General features: G+C 37.6%; 2 protein-coding genes, 1 non-coding gene and 1 pseudogene across 3 annotated transcripts; 1 reads left to right on the forward strand and 3 right to left on the reverse strand.

Annotated features, from left to right (window-relative positions):
* Window positions 1-1,843: 1,843 nt before the first annotated feature.
* LOC143622804 (uncharacterized) lies at window positions 1,844-9,633 on the reverse strand. The gene is made up of 3 exons (XM_077093851.1): window positions 9,508-9,633; window positions 2,172-2,251; window positions 1,844-2,074 (listed from the first exon to the last, which is right to left on the reverse strand). Exons 1-3 carry the CDS (start codon window positions 9,616-9,618, stop codon window positions 2,005-2,007), a joined length of 261 nt encoding a protein of 86 aa, XP_076949966.1. The 5' UTR covers window positions 9,619-9,633; the 3' UTR covers window positions 1,844-2,004.
* Window positions 9,634-10,727: 1,094 nt separating this feature from the next.
* Window positions 10,728-11,810, forward strand: LOC143622805 (flavonol sulfotransferase-like pseudogene; annotated as a pseudogene).
* Window positions 11,811-13,361: 1,551 nt separating this feature from the next.
* TRNAE-CUC (transfer RNA glutamic acid (anticodon CUC)) lies at window positions 13,362-13,434 on the reverse strand. The gene has a single exon. It is a non-coding gene; the product is annotated as a tRNA-Glu (tRNA).
* A 3,294-nt stretch (window positions 13,435-16,728) lies between these two features.
* LOC143622978 (uncharacterized) lies at window positions 16,729-20,361 on the reverse strand. Its single transcript, XM_077093985.1, has 6 exons — window positions 19,860-20,361; window positions 18,988-19,048; window positions 18,151-18,582; window positions 17,306-17,535; window positions 17,131-17,225; window positions 16,729-16,906 (listed from the first exon to the last, which is right to left on the reverse strand). The coding sequence occupies exons 1-6, from the start codon at window positions 20,226-20,228 to the stop codon at window positions 16,858-16,860; spliced, it is 1,236 nt and encodes a 411-aa protein (XP_076950100.1). The 5' UTR covers window positions 20,229-20,361; the 3' UTR covers window positions 16,729-16,857.
* Window positions 20,362-22,254: the final 1,893 nt, after the last annotated feature.

Here is a 22,254-nt window from a genome sequence, read left to right on the forward strand (position 1 = left end):
ATTCTGATAGCATCATTGAAACACATACTTAGTAAGACATAGTTCTGATAACATATTCTGATAAAATCGTTCCACGGGTTACGCGCGAACATTTCTGGGAACTGTGCTCGTCTGTGTAAGTGGCGCTGCCACTACGAGCGAAATAAGTAATATCGTCCCGCGGGTTACGCGCGGACACTTCTGATAAACCGTGCTCGTCTGTGTAAGTGGCGCAGCCACTACGAGCGAATAATACCGTCCCGCGGGTTACGCGCGGACGTGCCGGAAAACAAGGCGCTCGTCTGCGTAAGAGGAGCGACCTCTACGAGCGGGCTCAATCCCATAGTACGGCCCCGTGAACATGCTAGGCACTCGTCTGTGTAAGAGGTGCGGCCCCTACGAGTGGGCGGATCAAACCAGCAGTCCCTACCCTTAGAGTTCCATTGGTAAAGTGATCACTTACTGGTATCGCACTCTTATCGAAAACCATAGATAACCGTTTGCGTTGCTCGTAAATATACCATAATAAAACATTATTTAAACACAGAAATGCTTGCATTGCTTGTAAGAGTATCATGATAAAGCATAATTTAAGTACGTGTCCCTCGCCCCGAAAACAGTTTAAAATAGTGAAAACAGTGAAAAATAGGGGCTGTGAGACTCACCTGTGGTTCTTGTTAAGGGATTAATCGAGATTCGGGTTTTCTTGGTGTTCGCCTCGGATTTGAAGGTCTAGAATACGATTAAATAATAAGGAGTATATATATTAAGATCAAGAAAACAGGAGAATATAAGGGCTGGAAAGTAGATCTTAAGGTCAAAATCTCGGCTTACCTAGTAACAGGATCGGAAATGAAAACAATGGATGTTTGGGAGATGATTAGTGCAAGTTTGCAGTTCTTAAGAGAGAAGTTTGAAGTGTGTTTGGGTGATAATTTAGGTCACATTTTTATAGGCAAACTCAAGGGAACACAATCCCTTGCTTTAGGGGATTGTGATCTTTTCATATCTAGGTGTAATGATGATAAAGTATGGAAATTATTATTATTTATTTAAAAGTGGAGGAGTGGGTAAGAGATTCTGATTCGATTTGGACAGGACATGCAGGTCTGTGGTTGGTGAGGGTAGGGTGGCTGACAGTTGACTTTTCATGCTACAGTATGCTTTTTCAGGTGCTTTTGTCAGTGTATAGTAAAAAGTGGAAAAATCTCTGAAACACGCCACTGTTTCCTTTTGGGCGGGAGTAGTCTCCTTACATCTGGAGAATAGACTAAGTGTTCTGCGCGTATAACTTTGTGCGCATAGCTTTCTGCGTATAGGACATTTCTTTGCTGCGGGTAGGTACGTAACCTTCTCGCAGTTTGGGACATTTGAGTTTCATTTGTAGATTCTCCAGGTGGTCTTGGTATTTCAACATAGTGATCAGTCATGTTGAAGTCAATTCCATCTTGGAGCTTCAGACAAACTAGCTCTCAACGTTCCCGCCATGCGGGTAGGTTAGTTCCCCTTCCGCACGCGCATACTTGATTTGGGATGCACCCGCCTTAGCATCATGCGTGACGGTCAACCCATTAGACAACATAAAGTTAAGTTACATGAAAACATAAGGCCAAAACGTTCGCGCATGGCGCATATAACATATGCCCACGCTGGTTCTTAACATGGCGCGCTTGCGCAGGGCGCACATAACAAATGCACGCGCTGATTCTAATTTAGCGCGCATAATATTCACAATCACCTAATTATTAGGTTGATTACTTAGTTTATAGGGTTGGGAAATTACCAGGTGTCACACACTTAATTGACATGTAAAATGTGCAAGCAATAAAAAAGCATGAACCCACCCATAACTCAAATTAAACCTCCGAGCACCATAGAACGATTCGCCACTCAGTTCTATTATTATTAACCAACCGTATACTAAATCAAATCCAACATCGAAAGCAAAACAACAAGTTGATAATCCTTCAAAAAACAAACGACAAAAGCAGTAGCATCTGAGTTGATGACTAACTGATAGCACATTTACTCAAGTTTCGCTTCTCTAGTCGGGGGTGCCAATTGTAAATAGTAAAACGGCTCAGTTGGTTCTTCCCTACAAAAAGAAAACATGAAATACATCATCTGTACAAAATTTCCGCATAGGCTGTTAAGATTTGAGATTGATATACGATTAACAGAGAAACTCAAACCCGGGTTTAGACTGCATGCATTGCCAGAAAAGCTTGAACGGGCCGGGAACCGTCTTAAAAGGGTTACCTTCAAAACACGCCTAAAAACCAACAGGGTTACATAATCTAAAGAAATGAAGTCTGAACAATATAACAAATGATGACCCATTTTTCTTTCAGTGATCAGTATCAATTCAATTGTGAACAACTATTGACTAATTGCAATTAACATGATCCCTTAATTTGATAACAAATTGCACACAATTTCAATTAGGTTTGGAAACACAAAATCATGATTAGAGACACGCAAACATTGTCACACACGATTAAAAACACACTAAATCAGAATTCATTATGTATTGTAGCAGCTAACAAACAAAATAACAAATTATAAATCATAAACATATTGCAAAAATAATAATTAATCACATTTAGGACACAATATTGCAGCAGACGCAATCACGTTTCCGAGCCAATTACAGTAGGAATCAAACACCAGGCCAAGGAATCACACTCCACACATCAAACAATGGCACATCAAGGTGAAACACACGATTTCTCTTTAAGACTTCTTACTTGCAATCTGAAATACAAGAAATGATGTCATTGTCAAACATCGTGAAAAGATTAGGTCGATTGATCTCTAGAAGATTTATTTCCCCAGCGTCGAGAAAATGAATAGGAGATCAACCAATCTCATCTTTTGACAATGATAAACAATGAAATCATTCCTGGTACGTTTGATTACAACCATGAAGCCTCGAAGGTCAATCGCCAATTTCATCTTCGTATTACATGATACGAGAAGAGCGATTTCTTGGTCTTCTTCGTCTGGTGTTCACTTTCTCCTGCAATATGCTCCTAAAGATGAAAGATTCTGTTACAAACTTACAATATGCTCCTAAAAGTGTTGATTTTTCATTTTCCCAATATGTTTATAACTTAAAACTTATTGTAATAATTTGTTATTATGTTCACATTAATTGTTAGAATAAAAAATACTAAGTTACGATTAACTGTGATTTCAATCATGTTTTAACGAGTGAGTGTTGTTAAACATAACTGTAGAGGTAGGGTCCCAAACCCACCTAATAATACAATACAGGCTTCTGTGGGCGAAACAGATAGGCGCCGGATATAATTCGTGGCGCTGAAAGATACACCATCAGGCGCCAAACATTCCTTGACATCTCGGGAAATGCAGCGCCAAAGATCTTCCGAGGTACGGTGCAAAAAGGAAGTATCCTACGGAAAGGGACACCCAGCCAATAAGAAATCGACAGCGCATAGTCAATACTACTACATAGTACAGAATGTCAATGTTGGTCGGCCATTGGGTCTACCAACTCCCCTGAAGCACGTGCGAGCTCCCTGATTGGCTGATTCCCAAATCCCAGGTGACCATGCTTTCTCTCTCTTCCCATCCGGTTATTGTTGGAAGTTTTAAGTGTGTGAATGAAGGAAGTGGTGGAAGTGGTAAAGGTTTGTCCCACATCGGTTTGGGAACTAAATAATGAATGGTTTATAAGGTAGTGACCTTACACCCATTTGAATTCTTTATGACATGTTTTACCTCAAGTCCTACGCGCGCGCAGGGGGTGGTGGTGGTGGTGGTGGTGGTGGTGGTGCAAATTTGGGTTTCTGGACTAGAAATCCATCGAACTCGTGCGCTCCGAATACCCGAGCCCGCGTGAGACGATTTTTTGAATTCGTTTTTGAAATTCAAATCGGTTGGTCTGGTCAATACCATTAATGATCATAATGATTATTATTCAGTTTTCTATTCTGTACTAATGGTGGTCATTATAAGAATATTATTATTCTTTAATAGTCTTGAATGGCCATAAATCAGAATTGATTATTTGTTATGAGTTTTGGTAATAAATACCATGACCATTCTTCATTTGTAGACACACCAAACAAACACACTTCTTCTTCATATTGCAAGAGTGTTATTTCCGATTTCGTTTCAGGCGAATGTCCGAGTCCGGCAGAGCACCGATTCTGTTTCGAACCGGAGTACCCTAGGAACAGACCGAGAATCTGTTTAAGGGAATTGTGTTAAACACAAGCCCGGTTTACTGTGTTGATTGTTTCATTATTTATGTTGATTATTAATACAAGATTTCCAACAAACTTAAACAGATTACTTATTATTATTCTTGTATTTAGTTTTCAGAATGGAATCCCAACTCATGAGCGTTGTTGTTTCTGCCATCGTGACTACCGTTGTTGCTGTCACAACCGGTTTGGTTGCTCCGTTGTTGAGTGTTGTCACGTCTCATGCTGAGAAACCGGAGAAGTTCACCGGTGTGAATTTCAAACAGTGGCAACAAAAGATATTCTTTTATTTGACCATTTTGAACCTCGCGAGGTTCAAAATGAAACCGTTCCTCATGTTGATGAAGAGGCAACGGATGCGCTGTCGGTAAGTGCGGTTCAGGCTTGGAATCGTTCGGATTTCTTGTGCCGGAACTATGTCTTGAATGGCATGGTTAATGCAATCTTAAATCCTATACAGTTTTACAAAATGTAATAACTGATCTTTTAAAACCGTTGGGATTTTATTAGTTTTGTTTGACGATTTTGCAATCGTTTGTGTCTAACAATTGTGTTAGAAATGGTTTTGAGTAAACCATTCGTTTCTTGTAAACGTTAAATATCTAACATGCGTGTAAGATACGATTTATTTATAACGTTTTGTGTAAACGTTAATTTTCTAATGAATGTGCTAGAAAATTCAAGCTTTGCTACCTAAGTGTAGTAATTGTAACAAGTTGATTTTATTTGAACATATTTGTTCAAGAGTATGGTTTCAAAAATGAAACGAGGATATGAGGATGTGTGTGCATGGTTTTGAGTGAATACTTGTATACATAATATAAAACGATATCATTGAGATAATTCATGATTCATGTCGGATGACAAAAGTGTTGAAGATAATAACACTTGGAGATTTGATGTGCAGATGTCGTCAAAATAATTTCGTATAATAAACAACTTGTGAGTTGTTGCGAAGATTAAAGTCTAAGACGACACATCAAATATATAATCACATCATAAAATGGTAATAGAATTGAGTGTGAATTGTAACATATGATTTAATATATGTTAATGACGTATTAACTCCTTGGAAATTCACTAAGTGTGGATTGTAACATATGAATTAATATATGTTAATGACGTATTAACTCCTTGGAAATTCAGTAAGTGTGAATTGTGACATATGAATTAATATATAGTAATGAGATATTTAAATCCTTGGATATTAATCATTGAAGATTCACCAAACCCCTTGAGATGATTCACACCGATGTGTGTAATCTAAAAGCAATTCCTACTCGTGGTGGGAACAAGTACTTCATCACGTTCATCGATGATAGTACAAGATATTGCTATGTTTACTTACTTAAGAGTAAGTACGAGGCTATTGATAAGTTTATCTTATTTAAAGCCGAAGTTGAGAATCAACTAAATCGAAAAATTAAAAGAGTAAGGAGTGACCGAGGAGGTGAATATGTTTCACTTTTTATTGACTTGTGTGAAAAAGAAGGAATCATACATGAAGTCACGCCTCCTTACTCCCCTCAATCAAATGGCATAGCGGAACGTAAGAACCGAACATTGAAAGAAATGATGAATGCCATGATGAAAAGTTATGGGGGAAGCCCGGACATGTGGGGGGAAGCAATCTTATCGGCTAATTATGTCTTAAACATGATACCGAATAAGAAGAAAGATCTAACTCCATATGAGTTATGGACGATAATTAAACCACCATATAAATACTTGCGAGTGTGGGGGTGCCTAGCCAAGGTAGTGGTGACTCCACCAAAACGCCTACTAATAGGACCCAAAACCGTGGATTGTGTGTTTATAGGATATACCCTTCCCGGTGGTGCATATCGATTTCTTGTGCATGATTCCAAGAATCCCGAAATAAAAAATGGCACCGTAATAGAAGCAAAGGATGCATCATGGTTTGAATATAAGTTCCCATGTTTACCAAGCTATTCTAGACCGGTTGAGGAAAGTATTCAAAACGAGAGTACTGGAGATGAACCTCGGGAACAATCTGAGACAGAGGAGGTTGAAATCAGAAAAAGTAAACGGCAAAGGACTGAAAAATCCTTCGGCCCTGATTTCCTTACCTACATGGTAGAAGAGGAACCTCAAACGTATCAACAAGCGGTGAACTCCGCTGAAGGACCTCAGTGGAGGGAGGCCATCAAATGTGAGATAGATTCTATCTTACAAAATCATACTTGGGAACTAGTGGATCTTCCTCAAGGGTGTAAACCACTAGGATATCGATGGATCTTCAAGAAGAAGATGAAACCTGATGGCACCATCGATAAGTATAAGGCAAGGTTGGTGATCAAAGGATATAAACAACGAGAAGGTTTAGATTACTTTGATACATATTCGTCGGTTACGCGAATAACATCTATAAGGTTGGTGCTTTTCATTGCCGCCATTAGAAACTTGGAAGTTCACCAAATGGATGTAAAAACGGCTTTCTTGAATGGAAATCTAGAGGAAGAGATTTACATGGAACAACCCGAAGGCTTCATAGCCGTTGGGCAAGAAAAGAAAGTATGTAAACTTGTGAAATCCTTGTATGGATTGAAACAAGCTCCTAAACAATGGCACCAAAAGTTTGATCATGTCATGCTTGATGCTGGGTTCAAAATCAATGAATGTGACAAATGTGTGTACGTGAAATACACATCCGATGGATATGTCATTTTGTGTCTATACGTAGATGATATGCTCATTGCTGGTAGTGATGACAAAATAATAACGTCCACTAAGAACATGTTAAAAGCAAGATTTGACATGAAGGACATGGGTCTTGCGGATGTGATTTTGGGAGTTAAAATCACACGAACCCAAAATGGACTTTTTTTAAGTCAATCCCATTATGTGAGCAAAATTCTTGAGAAGTTTAATGCGAATGACTCTAATGTAGCTAGAACTCCCATTGACACGAGTCAACATCTAGCTAAGAATAGAGGTGAACCCGTTAACCAGTTGGAATACTCAAGAATTATTGGCAGTTTGATGTATCTTATGAGTTGCACTAGACCCGACATAGCATATGCCGTGAGCAAGCTAAGAAGATACACAAGCAACCCAAGTTCAAGTCATTAGAACTGTGTGATTCGGTTGCTTCGGTACCTAAGATACACTAAAGAATACAGGTTACATTATAATAGATATCCAGCAGTTGTCGAAGGACATTGTGATGCAAATTGGATATCTGACACGAATGATTCCAGAGCAACAAGTGGGTATGTATTCACACTTGGAGGTGTTGCTATATCGTGGAAATCGTCTAAACAAACGGTTATAGCTAGATCCACGATGGAATCAGAATTCATCGCCCTAGAATGGTTACGTCAATTTGTTGAGGATATACCAAGATGGCCTAAGCCGGCATCGACCATCTGTATACATTGTGATAGCCAATCGGCAATTGGCAGAGCTCATAGCACAATGTATAATGGTAAGAATAGACATTAGACGTAGACATAATACGGTACGACAACTAATATCTACTGGAATTATCACAGTTGACTATGTGAAGTCAAAGGATAATATTGCGGATCCGCTAACAAAAGGCCTAAGTAGAGAGTTAGTTCAGAAGTCGTCCATGGGAATGGGACTGAAGCCCTTGAAAAATTAAAGTTCATGCGAAGGAAACCTAACTCAACAGACTAGAGATCCCAAGAGTTGAGTTCAATAGGAAAACCTACTTGTATGAATTAGTGCGGTCACTGTGGGGGGGATAACCCTACAATTTTAAAAGGGAGTTTACCACGTGGAAAGGTAACCTTCCTAGTCCATTCCTAAAAGTGACAAGTGTGAGGCTAAGCATATGGCTTTTAATGATTCGACCAAGGTAGTCATACATGGTGAATCACCTATGTGAGAGAGAAGTGGGGTCGCTTCGAAGGGTGTTGTTGGGCACAATACTTAATAGCTCTTGTAGAACCAGGCGCATGTTCATGACCATAACGAACATAACTATGAGGACTTGACTTTGTCAGGGAGAGTCTTGTGTGAAGTGTATTGTCGTCTACACAAACGGCAGACGAGTTCAAAGACATCACCGTCTACTTAGAGCCAGTGGGCTAAGTATGCTTCATAAGCAAAGGTTCAAATGATAACACCTACCTATTGTATGCAAGATTCAACTGTTGAAATCTAATCGGGATAATGTTGTTGTTTCGACCTCCATTCATGTGGGGGATTGTTGGAAGTTTTAAGTGTGTGAATGAAGGAAGTGGTGGAAGTGGTAAAGGTTTGCCCCACATCGGTTTGGGAACAAAATAATGAATGGTTTATAAGGTAGTGACCTTACACCCATTTGAATTCTTTATGACATGTTTTACCACAAGTCCTACGCGCGCGCATTGGGGGGGGTGCAAATTTGGGTTTCTGGACTAGAAATCCATCGAACTCGTGCGCTCCGAAAACCCGAGCCCGCGTGAGACGATTTTTTGAATTTTTTTTTGAAATTCAAATCGGTTGGTCTGGTCAATACCATTAATGATCATAATGATTATGATTATTATTATTCAGTTTTCTATTCTGTACTAATGGTGGTCATTATAAGAATATTATTATTCTTTAATAGTCTTGAATGGCCATAAATCAGAATTGATTATCTGTTATGAGTTTTGGTTATAAATACCATGACCATTCTTCATTTGTAGACACACCAAACAAACACACTTCATCTTCTTCATATTGCAACAGTGTTATTTCCGATTTCGTTTCAGGCGAATGTCCGAGTCCGGCAGAGCACCGATTCTGTTTCGAACCGGAGTACCCTGGGAACAGACCGAGAATCTGTTTAAGGGAATTGTGTTAAACACAAGCCCGGTTTACTGTGTTGATTGTTTCATTCTTTATGTTGATTATTAATACAAGATTTCCAACAGTTATAAATACCCCACTACCTCCAACGGTAAAAGGATCGAGACTCTCGCATAAGAACCCTCTCAAATGTTCCGCGGAGCTTTATATTTACTTATTTACATACAACAATACTGGATCTCACGCCAGAGGGTGGTTATGAGGACCTAATTGTAATGTTTCTTCAATAACTTTGTGTTTCCAGACTAATTGTAATGTTTTAAAACCTAGTTAATTAAACAAGTTGGCTTATAACTCAGTAATCGTTATGAGCCCTACTTACAAAAATTCAAACAGAATGAAACCACAAATTGCAATCAATCGAACACATCATTCGTTCAAAAACAACACTAAACCTTAAAAACTCATAGGCAGATTCAGAGATGGAATAAGATAACAGCAATCACAAAACGAAAGTTATATTAAATTAAACCTGAACGACATCTTCAACGCGATCGTTGCATCGGTGAGCGATGGGCTGACGAGTGTCTCCTTCGGGTCTTCCCCATGGACTCTCTCTCCGAGGCACTTCTCTCTCACTCATCTCTCTCGTTCTTCCTTGTCAGTCACTAATTGTCAATTTGTGATGATATCTTATTGGTTATAAATGGGCTTGGGCTGTCTTTTAAAATATGTGTCGGTCACTTTTGAATTTTTGGATAATTTGGTTTCGGATTTTCATTTTTTTGTTTGAATGTTCGGATTTGAATCATTTTAATAGAATTCATTTTCGACTTAAAACCTGTTTTGATATGAACTTGTTATGACGCCCGTCAGTTTATCTTCATAAGCATGTTTAAGTGTTTAACCATCATCATCCACTAAATGATCATTATAAATTCGCATAAAAATAACACATGTATGTTTGTAAAACAATTACGTTTCATTTTTTGTTATTAGATGTCCCTTGAAAATTATAAAGATTAAAAATGTCAACTTAGGAGAACCAATTAGGGTTGATTGAACTTACAAACCGATTAGGGTAGATTGAGATGACATATTTAACTAAAAGTGCTCATTAGGTGGACACCATAAAAAGGTGATAAAACCCCACCATTGTCCATCTTTTTGAGTCTGTTTACACGGCCGCACCAATGAACAAACACCACCAGAGAACACCTCCAACGCATACGCCACACCAGGCCAAGTGGGTCTCCGTCCACGTTCGGTCCATCACATTGGAAATGCTCTAACAAAACTCCAATCAGTAGTCCACTAAGACTAATTATCGGCCCATAATCTCTAAGCCTGTCTTTACTTTGATAATTTAAAGCCCATGCTTTGGAGTTTTTGGATTAAATAAGGGTAAATAAAATAAATTCATGGCATATAATTGAAGTTTTTGGATCGTAGCAACACCAATCTTTCTCGTTTGTAGCAACAATATTATTCGGCTTTTTTCTATTTTTTATGTGATCAATAATAAATGGACTGCAATTATTTAGGTTTTTTTTTTATCAAAGGTCTAGATTCAGTGAATCAACTATATGACAGAATTGAGGTTTTTGTGAGCTATTTGACGGATTTATATGTTATATATGGTGTTTAAGTACATGACTTCTTTGCTAGTTCTATATTTATCTACTTTTATATTTAACAATTATTGCATGCATTTGTTGTCCACATGAATACTGTTATACATATATAGAAAATGTGAGCCTCACATAATGTGATAATGTCTTGCCCCATTGCCTTCTATTCCCCTGTTGCAACCATTACAAAAGATGAAGAAAAGGCTCGAAAGGCCAAAATGGCAAATATCATCGAGCGATACAAAGACAAAGTCTCAAATCTTCCCAAGAATATCGATCATAATTTTTGCAAGTATGAAGGTTTCTGGCATTTCCATGGTTTTTGGTATCACTCCAAAGCTGACTTCTCGGTTGAAGCGATTATGGCCTTACAGGACGATTTCCAGGCTCAACCCACCGATGTTTTCTTGGCAAGTCATCCAAAATCGGGCACCACATGGCTCAAGGCCCTTGCATTTGCCATTATGAACCGGAAAAAGTTCAATATTGGAACTGGTTCACACCCATTGCTCACCATTAGCCCTCATGATTGTGTCCCTTTTATGGAGAGCGAGTCGTTCTTGAACAATCCTTCTTTTGCCAATGGCCTCATGGCTACCCATATACCCTACACTTCGTTACCCAAATCCATCATTAGTTCTGATTGTCGGATAATTTACTTATGTAGAAACCCTAAAGATGTGCTCGTTTCTTATTGGCTCTTCTTGAACAAGTTGAAAGATGATGTTTCTACACCAACTAAGTTAGATGATGCATTTGAGCTTTTTAGTAGAGGTATGAGTCCATATGGATCTTTTTGGGATCATGTGATAGGATACTATAAGGCAAGTTTAGCACGACCCGATAAAGTATTGTTCATAAAGTACGAGGATTTAAAGAATAACGCCAAGAACGAGGTTAAGAAGTTAGCAAAGTTCATAGGTAACCTTTTTACAGAAGAGGAGGAATCCGATGGATTTGTTCAAAAGATAATCGAACTATGTGGTTTTGAGAACTTACACGAGGTAAATAAGGTTGGAATGCAAACATCTAAGGTTTTATCTGATGATATCTATTTTCGGAAAGGTGTTGTTGGTGATTCTGTTAATTATCTTACGACTGAAATGAGCCAAACTTTGGACAAGATTACTCAAGAAAAGTGTGGTGGTTTAAATCTCTCATTTGAAGCAAGTTCAAGCTATTATTAATATGATAATTTATGTAGTTGTCGAATGTATTTTCATTTTTCACTATTGTTATCTAATAAATCTTTAGTTTCCTTGTACGAGATTTCTACTTCATCAACTAGCTATAGATATCTCTTTCAATTCATATGTTATCATATGGGTGGACTACTTTATATAAGAGGTAGGTCCCAGCAGAGCCCAGTTGGACCCGCAAGACTCACCTTGAACAGGGACGTCTGCGCGATGACCAACTGCTCCAGCAGGACCCACCATGCTCAAAGAACCTTACGCGCAGTACGCCAGCTGTACCCGCAGGGAAAGCCTCCCAATGGTGAAGTACCCCACCTGTTCCCGCAGCTGTGGATACAAGCCATCAGGGAAGGCTACCCGCACTAACAGCAAGGCTACACGCACAAGGCATTCGTTACTTCAGTTGTCACATGAAGGAATGAGCAAGGCGGGAACACTCCCGCCTAAATGAGCCAGTCCGTATGCTTCTGGAAGGTCTTTCGTACTATACCTACTAAGGTATGGACGGAACAGACAGTTTGACCAGAGCAGCCCATGAACTAATCACAGGGTGACAGCTCACCGACAACAATACGAGGAGGAGCACCCTCTAGTACTGTTTGTCACTATTAGCCGCTGCCTACTCACCAACCCTTACGAGGGGACGTGCGCAGCCTACAGTTGGTGGAACAGTACGTAGCCGGAAGTAAAGGAACAGTATACAGCCGACCTTGTTACTGTTGGCCGTAACCTATTCACCAACCAGCATGGCCTGTGCGTACGTCCACTGTTGGTAGAACAGGAATACTATTCAGCCGGCTGTACCTGCTTGGAAACCTACATTCGGCTATAAATACTCCAACACCTTGGAATGGTAAGGACATCATCTGATACCTCAATCTTATCTAGCAATCTCTTAATATACTCTTATATTCAGAGCAATCTAGTCTGATTCTCACGCCGGAGGGTGGTCACAAGGAGGAACCCCCCCCCCTTCTCAGTGACGAGCTTACGGTGTCTGTTTTGCAGGTCTCCTGAAGAACAACCTTCTCAGCTAGATCTCATCCGTGGGAAACATTACTTAACCCCCAGATTATCTATAATCTGTCCAGGGTTCACTTGGTGTTTCTTCACTATAGATATCTCTAAGTTTCTTCACTATAGATATCTCTTTCAATTCATATGTTATCATATGGGTGGACTACTTTATATAACTCAATAAATTTATATTATAAAATTTGGTAACTAAAAGGGTTGTGATTGTTTATTCTAGTAATAGTCTAACTAATGATAACTTACATTTTAGTAATATCTAGGTTTTGTATTCAAATGTTGCTCATAAATACGAGCAGTGGATCAAATAAGGATAAACGCAAATAATTGAGACAACATATTTAACTAAAAGTGCTCATTAGGTGGACTCCATAAATTTCTTATTTTGTTTATCCCTTTTGACAGTTTTAGGAAACTACTTACTTTTCATTTGATTTCACTTTAAACTACTTTACTTCTAGAACTGTAAACTACTTGTGGAATATTGCACAACAAAAGTGGCTAAATAATCAAATACTAAAAAGGTTTTCTATTGCCAGGACTTGAACCCGGGTCTTTCAGGTGAGAGCCGAATATCCTGACCAACTAGACTACAACGGATTAGATGATTTATTTAGATATTAAATGTACAAAACAATAATCAACTTAATTGATCGTTGTAACAACTAACAAGTCATAAATACTTTCCTATTAATATTAGCCCACGTGTTTACGAATCCGTATCGCTTAAACAATAAGACTATAACAAATGAATTGGGTCAGAAAGATCTGATTACTCCATGTTAAAACTAAAGAGGCAGGCCGAATAGTGATTATTTTCAAATGAAGCATATGCATTGAATTGTACGTGATTATCTGATATTTAAAATGGGACTGGTCCTATAATCAGTAAATGTATACTGTATGAGTGTATGTTAATGTCTAAAATTTTTGTAACGTGTTGTAGAGTGGATCAAATGCATTAGATCAGCCATTTAATCCAAATAATATCTTTGAAACAATTTAAATCATAAAAAGCAGGACACTATTGATTCTAACTCGATTTCATTACAAACTAACATTTTTGAGACGGAAAACATATCAAACCAACAACCCGTGAAACTAAACAATTACGACCAACCCGGCCTAGCTAGCTTGGTCTCTTTTAATCAGAAAACACTCTTTTAACTATTCAAAAATTCGCATAAAAATACATAATAATTCAATTTGAAAAAATAAATTATTATTTTCCCTTCATTGAATAATGAATGTCCAAAAATAACATATCCACATTGAAACGTCATCCATATTAAGTTACCCATCAAACCACCCCCAAACACCACCCACCTAAAAACACCGACCTTCATATTCCATAATCACACCCTTCACATTCTTCACCTCTAATTATTATTATTATTATTATTATTAACCACAATAATAATAATAATAATAATAATAATAATAATAATAATATCATCCATCACCAAACACAAAATCATCCTCACAAATGATTCTTCCAAAACCCAAAAGCAAAAAAAGGTCACGTGCAAAGCCTATATTCATTCACAAAACAAATAAAGGTCACGTGACTAACCAGGAACCTTCTTCCCCTAAAGTCACGTACACCGGTCAAGTCAAACGGTCAAACGACGATCAAACCACCGTCTGCGGCGGACGCCGTCGCAATTGGTTCCGGAGATTGAAAGCCACGTGGTTCCGACGGTTACGGAGACGTAAATTATTATCCTTCCGGTTCAATTGCTACTGGAGTTCAGGAAAGTTAAAGGAATTGAAGCATGCCGAGGCGAGTAAAATTGATAGTGAATTGGAGTCAGAATTAGCGACGAGAAATGAGAATTTGTTGGTGCGATGTAAATCTGGTCCGTACAGATCGTCGTCTTTGGCTAATAAGTTTATGGAGTCCAGAAGAGACGATGATGAAACAGATTGTACTGCAAAAGAAAGCAAAAGTGGTGAGTCTCAGCAGGTGTAAATCCGTATCCGTAAACTAAACTGGCCGCTTGAGGTTTCGATGTAAATTCGGTTGGTATCGGTTAAGTTTGTTAAACACCTGCACTAAATCAAATAAATAATTTGTAAATATCTAAAATAATATAACTTATAATTAAAGCGACACGAACATGATCGGTGTCGAAGGTTCGGACTGGTACTAACACTAAATCAAAAAACTAAACTGGCAAGCGTCAAGAACAGTAGTGGCATTCGTATTACTTATGATACAAAAAGGTAACAACGTTTATTCGGTCGGTAAATTAGAGGCGTTTCGAAGACGAGTCAATGCGACTTTGATCGGTTTTGGTAGGTTCGTTAACCTAAATCAACTACGTGTTCAAGGGCACATGTGGGACACAAACAACAATTAGTACAATAAAAGAAGGGCACATGTAGGACACAAACAACAATTAGTACAATAAAAGAATCAACAACGTAAATAATTCATGTTCTCTAAGTTAGCAAACAAATAAAAGAATCAACAACATAAATAATTCATGTTCTCTAAGTTAACAAACATCAAGCTACTTCTCTTTCATTTCTAGCAAAATCAACTGCAACTCCTGAGGTTCACATGGGATTACAATGACACCATCATGTTTAAACCCGTATTCTTCACCCGCCTTCTTTAACAACCTCAAGAAACCAGGGGTAGTTAAGCATCTTAACTCAACAACAAACCTCTTTCATTTACGCCTTGTTCTTGAGTTTTTTAACCAATGGAAGAAAATGAAAGGATAAGAAAGGGAAGGGAAGGGAAGGGAAGGGAAAGAATTTTTTTTAATTAGATGTGTTCTTGAGTTGAAAAAAGAAATTAGAGAAAAGGAAATGTTATCCTTAGTAATCATCCCATTTGTGGGAGGATAATTTGTTGGGAAAAAACATCAATTTAATACCTCCTAACTCCTCTTACTCTTTTTCTTTCCCTCCTAAAAAAACTCAAAAACACCCATTTTTAAACTATCCTTAATTTTCCTTTCTCTCATTTAAATAAACTCAAGAACAGGGCGTTAGGGTTTGACAGGCTTGTTTTTTGTTAATTGTTTTATGTATATGCAATTATTTATACATATATCTATGATTACACAACACACATATATGTGTGTATATGTAACATAATATATCATTTGCTTTTTTTGTCTAATTATGTATAGTAGTATATGATTGTAAAAGTCGTACCTAGGCGCCGACTACTCAACGCGTAATCTATCAGCGTTCCCTGCCTAGGCCGAGTACTCAGCGAGCCATCCCCGAGGACTCTCTGACTAAGGCCGAGCACTCCCCAACTAAGGCCGACTACTCGCAATTCCCCGGTCAAACGAGTTGGCAGCGTCTCCGTCTAGCGATTTCTGCAATCTTGGTATTTATTATTTAAATAATATTATATTTGTAGGAATCTTAGGCTTGAGAGCCAGTCAAGCGTGATATATTATTAAACAAACATGAATTTAGACAATGGGTCGTTTAAGCGTTGTTTGCATACACTGCTAATTTGCGTACACTTTTGAAATTTTATAATTTTAAATAATTATAAAATATAGTGACATAAAATAACTAAAATATATAAAGTTACCAGCTCACAGTTTCGTTCTATTTAAGGCTATTAAATACTCGAACTCAAGCTTAAAATACCACTTAATAGTCAAACTCGGGCTTTGGATAAAGGTGGAAACAAACCAACTTTGAGCCCAAGCTCCACTAAGTTAAACAAGACGAGTTCGACTCGTACTAACAGTAGAGCAAAAATTCAGCCACCCGAAAACTAAACCAATGAAAATTGGTCTATAAACAACGCAAATCATAAACTAGACTTTAAAAACTCTAAGTGGGACCAACAATAGGTTAACGGTAAGTATTTCCATGTTATTTGTATGTCACACATTGCTGGTCATGAAACATGTATTAAAATAACAAGATATAACATCCCCGTAACGGTAGTTAGCTATATTAAAAAAATCACATGCTAGGCTCGAATAGGTTTAAACAAACATTTGACATATACAAAACATGGTAATACAGTTGATCATTTTACTACTTCCTGTCACTTGACCGTCTTTCCTCCTCTCTTCGTCTCTGTTGCCTGTAACAAGTAAGCAATATGAATTAAGTTGATTTTCAAATTCAATTACTTGTAAATCTTTGGTGGGTAGATTATTAGTAACAAGTAAGCACACTTAATTCAAATTATTGGTAATAAGCATGCATTATGCATTATTATTGTTATGGATCTTGTCTTTGACAATGTCTATTTTGCATACATAAAGATGAAAAAAAAAAAGTAAAACTTTGGTACAGAAGACTCACGCGAATGCTGTGTACCCAGTGCCAGCAGACAAGTATGCCGACCCGACACTTGATATTGGGTCCTGCCCACTTGGATGCCTTCTGTCCCCATCGACCTGATAAACAAAACATGTATACAACTTAGCTTATTGTAGGTACTATTATATAGTTGGTTTGCAAAAAGCAGAAATGATACCTTGTCCCACTTAGATTTCTTATTGGGTCTACCCTCTCGGGTCCCGGTAGTTGAAACAGGATTTGAAGCACTGACAGGTAACGGTGGCACAGCTGCAGATACCGGCATGACTTTTGGTGTTGGAATAGCAGCAGCTAGTGCAGACTGTGTTCCAGCCGACAGAAAATCAATCTTTTGGTTTTTCTTTTTCTCTTGCTCTTTTCTCTCTGCCTCCCTCTTCAGATCAGCCTCTGTTCAAAATTAATAAACAATGATGTGTAGGCCAAGGAGTGTAAAACAAGCCAAGCCACTCAAGAGCTACTCTTTTAGTCAACCTTAAACCAACTCAAGAATAAAAATAAACTTGTTTAACAAATGAGCCTGAGCTTCACTTGTCGAACTCAAACTGGCTTGCAAGCCAATACGAGCCCACTATTTGTGTAACTTTTGTTTAATACATTAGCCATATGCCTATATGTTAATATAATAACTATTATTATATACAAAAATAGAGCTCGAAACCGACCAAGCTCAAGCTAAGCTCTGTTAGGCTCGTTTACACCCCTATACGAGTATACGGCTATACCACAGAAATGAGAGTCAAAAACATTTAAAGTAAATTGCCTTTTCTTTATCCAATTTTATTAATTATTTTTAAAACAGCAGTAAATTACCTAACTAATCTTAAATTATAGCAATATCTGTGAAAAAAATAAAATATAAGCTTTATAAAAAAACAAGCTTCCTCGAGCATTTGACGACCCAGCTCGAGTCCAACATTTCAGATCGTTTACAACCCTAGGCGGGCATCAAAAGCGTTTGCAGTAAATCACTTTTTAACTTTTTTACAAAGGGCGGTAAATTACCTATCTCATCATAATAATCAGCCGGGTCATAACCATGAGGATCAAAAACATGTTTGCTAAAACAAGATCCAATCTGATCAATATCCTGATAGGTAACAGCATGTAGCAAGAAGTCGGGGTTGCGGTATTCTTTCCTATTGCGCACTTCAGAATTAAAGCTTCTCCCAGTTTTTTTCTTCAACAAAATAAACTTTGTAATCTTTTCTTGGAGTTCATCCGAGCACTTGGTTGTTGGTGGCGGTGGAAGAAACTTGTCCAGTGGATCCATTTCCTTACTGTCATCTTCAGTACTAATATTATTAAATCCTTCTTCAGCCTCTGCACGTTCTGTTTCATTTCCCTTATTGTTATTCAATGCATCCGATTGTGATTGATCAGATGATTGAGGAGGAGTTGATTGTGTGTTTGGTGTTGTAGTTCCTTGTGGTGTTCCTGCACATGAAGATGTTTACAAACTTATTAAAGATAACACTTACTGTTTGTTAATCACCTGAACACTAGAAAATAGGATAGTAAAAGAAAAAAAGCTTCATGTACAACCTGAAAAGCTTTAGGAACAACCTGATAATCACCAATATATGCAAATACCTAAGAGTGGAACCTAAGAAACATAATAGAATAGAAAAGCTAGGAAGCTTGTCTCTTACTCCACAAATGCATAAAATTGCCTCAAGCTACTCCAAACCGTAACTGTGTATTATATATTTATGTCTAATCTATCTCATCACTATCATTCTTATCGCTACATGATCACACCTTACCAAGTTAGCACATACATAATATCATGACATTACACAAACATATGACGAGACATATTGCAAACCCATAAGCACGTACCATTTACAGTTTGAAGCTCTGCACCAAACATTAATCGACCTGCTGCTTTTATTTCCCCTTCCTGCAATACAAACCAGAAAAAAAAAATACCTATCAGAAATTCAGAACAAAAAAAATGACAGTGCTAAGAGCTAATCAATCTGTATACTGAATACTGAGGTCCTGCCCTGCTTGTTAAAACACAGCAGCTAACCTAAACAAAATATTGGTTTTAAAACACAAGAGCAAGAATGATCTTATATTATGTTATCAAAAACCCTTCAAACGTGCGCCTAGACGCGGCGCAAAGAAAGCGCCTCGCTGCTGTTCTGTTGACTTTCAGGCGAGATTCTGTCTAGATTCTAGCCGAATCCTAATAAACACGGCAATCTTCTGCAAATCGCTGGAAAACTGGTCTAAAACATCTAAAAATGACCTGGAACCAGCCTAAACTAGCCCCTAAACAAGCCAAAAAACATGTCTATAACCCCCCCCCCCCCCCCACCCAAAAAAAATGGTATGTTCATGCTATGTATCTTGCTTATCCCAAGCCCTCACTTAAGTGCCTTCGGCCAAGGCTCACGCTTTGCGCCTTTGACAACTATCATCTTATACAAGAGAAACTGGATTCTAATTAAGCTGTGTTATTGATAATGTTAATATTTTGTGCATTGGTATTCACACTGAACTATCTGCATTATTGTTCTTCATGATATTACATATCAACACTTCATTAGCTATTCAATTGAAAGACTTACATATCATATCATATCTACTTACAATTAAAAGATCCAATTATGCACCATAACCTAAACAGATGCAATTTCTAATTCAAATTGAAATTAGGGCTATTTTTATAAAACAAATAATAATAATAATAATAATAACAGTACCTCAGCTTCAGGTGACAGTGCAGCTTCATCATGTCCATAATCCACAATCGTTAAAGTCTCCTTCCTACTAACAGCTTGTTGAGCCGGAGGTGACGTCAGCTTCTGAACAGAAACCGGCGTCGTATTATTATTATTATTATTATTATTATTATTATTATCATTAACAGAATTGAAACACACAGTATCAGTATGAACGGCCTCTGAGTCATCCTCTTCCATATTAGTAACGGCGTCAGTCTGGTCCTTGTTGTCCTCCAAAACGACATCGTGTTGGCTGTCGTCGTTATCTTCTTCCATATCATCGTCGTCTTCGTCTCCGTACATGGAGAGTAATGCGATGCCTTCAGATTCCTTCTTCTTCGACGCCATCGGAATAAGATTGATTGGATTTCGTAGCAGTAAACTGGTAGAATGCCGGTTATGAGTCCGATTGATAAATGATAACAGAGAGAGATAGGTGATTAGGGCAAAATTGAACCCATGGGTCGAACTAAGCGGGTCAAGAGTATGGGTTTCCTCTTTATTTCATTTTATTAAGAGAAAAGGTAGGCCTTAAAACTAACAATTCGGTAGGAAGTTCGTTAAGTTAAATGAACAAATGTCGTTTTTGTTTTTATTTATGTTCGTGAATGTTTATATTGAGTTTTTTTTTTTCGTGTTCGTTTATTTATAGGTTTTTCATATTTTGTACTTTTATTTTATTGGTTTTAATTTTTAAGAATTTTAAACCTTGGTTGTATTATCGTATCCGTAAACTTTTCTCATTTTTGATCATTTCAATTTTGATCTCTGTTAAATCTTGAAATATCTTAAGTTTTTGTGTTAATTATGTTTATGATAATTATGTGAAGTGTGTTCGGAAAGTAATGTCAAGTACTTGAATATATTTGGTGAATTTATGCAACGTTTGTGATGAAAAATGTAGATTTTATTTTAAAGTTATGATCATTTATGTTCATAAACGTTCATTTATGTTCATGAACATTTGTTTTTGTCCATTTATGTTCGATAAGTGTTTGTGAACATGTTTTTCAATAACGAACGAATATAAACAAAGCCTTCTCTCTGTTCGTTCGATTCATTTGTTGAACTAACAATTATATCAATATTTGTGATTACAGTCGGGTTTATAGAGAAACATGTATTACGGAGGTTTAGTGAGCGCCATGCCGAATTTCTCTACCATTTTCTTCTTTTTCACTTTGGTCAATATGAGTTTACCTGGTACTAGCAGCTTTATCGGGGAATTTCTCATCTTAGTAGGAGCTTTCCAAAGAAATATCTTAGTAGCCACATTAGCGGCGCTTGGGATGATTTTAGGCGCAGCGTATTCCCTTTGGCTATATAATCGTGTGGTTTCTGGGAATTTAAAACCGGATTTCCTCCATAAATTCTCCGATCTAAATGAAAGTGTAATATTGATATAGACTCACGGAGACTAGATTCTATTTTTTGCTGGATCAACTGTGCGGGAACTTGAAATGCAATTGACTAGCAAAAAGTGTGGGTTAAGAGCTGCTGTTGAGGCTCTCTGTTGCAAATCCTTTCTATACGTTATTTTTGATCCAATCTCGCATTGGTCTGATCCTATTCTTTACTAATGGTTGTTGACTAAAGGATGCACGGGACTCTTTTTTCTCGTTGCTAGGCTTTCAACCAAGTGCTTTTCCATCTTAGGTGAACGAGCTACGATCTCGCAAGGCACTACTGTAGAGCTCTTTGGGCCTGCCGCTGTCTCAATCGATAAACTTTGAAGATTAGCCTACTGAACGATTTTATCTTTTATTTAATGAAATGAAATTTTAATTTCCTACTGAACGAGATTATTATTATTTAATTTCAAGATTAATTTTCGTTGAAGAGTTCTCTATGTGGCCATAGTGGCGGACCCGTCATCGTTAGCCCAAAATAATTCACGGCTCACTTTTATAACCTGCCATCAACATTATGTAAAAAATGAAAAATGATATCAATAGAATTAAAAAAAGGTTTTCCGTTGTCGGGACTTGAACCCGGGTCTTTCAAGTGAGAGCCGAATATCCTGACCAACTAGACAAAAACGGATTGGATGTACGTACTTTTATTTAAATTTACCTAAGCGTGTTATTATTTGACAAAAGCACAAGTCAAAGTGTAATCATTTGTTTTAGTTACGTGGTTTAAGAATTTAATAGTGACTTAAAAATACTTTGAAAAGGTGTGGGTCAATTGGGTTTTTTTATTTTTAAGTGATTCATGCAAAGTTGCAAATTGATCAAATCATCAAGGCTTTATAAGTAGTTGATGTCTCATATTGACTGTCCAATGGATTTTGTTAGATTTTGTATATTTCATTTGTACGATCAATAGGCAATCTAAATGGGGCTCCCATTTTCAGCAGATTTCAAGGCTTTCG

The sequence above is a fragment of the Bidens hawaiensis genome, unplaced genomic scaffold (genome assembly GCF_021521415.1).
Source record: "Bidens hawaiensis isolate Kalapana, Puna unplaced genomic scaffold, B.hawaiensis_p1.1 tig00003244_1, whole genome shotgun sequence".
NCBI classification, from domain to species: Eukaryota; Viridiplantae; Streptophyta; class Magnoliopsida; order Asterales; family Asteraceae; genus Bidens; species Bidens hawaiensis.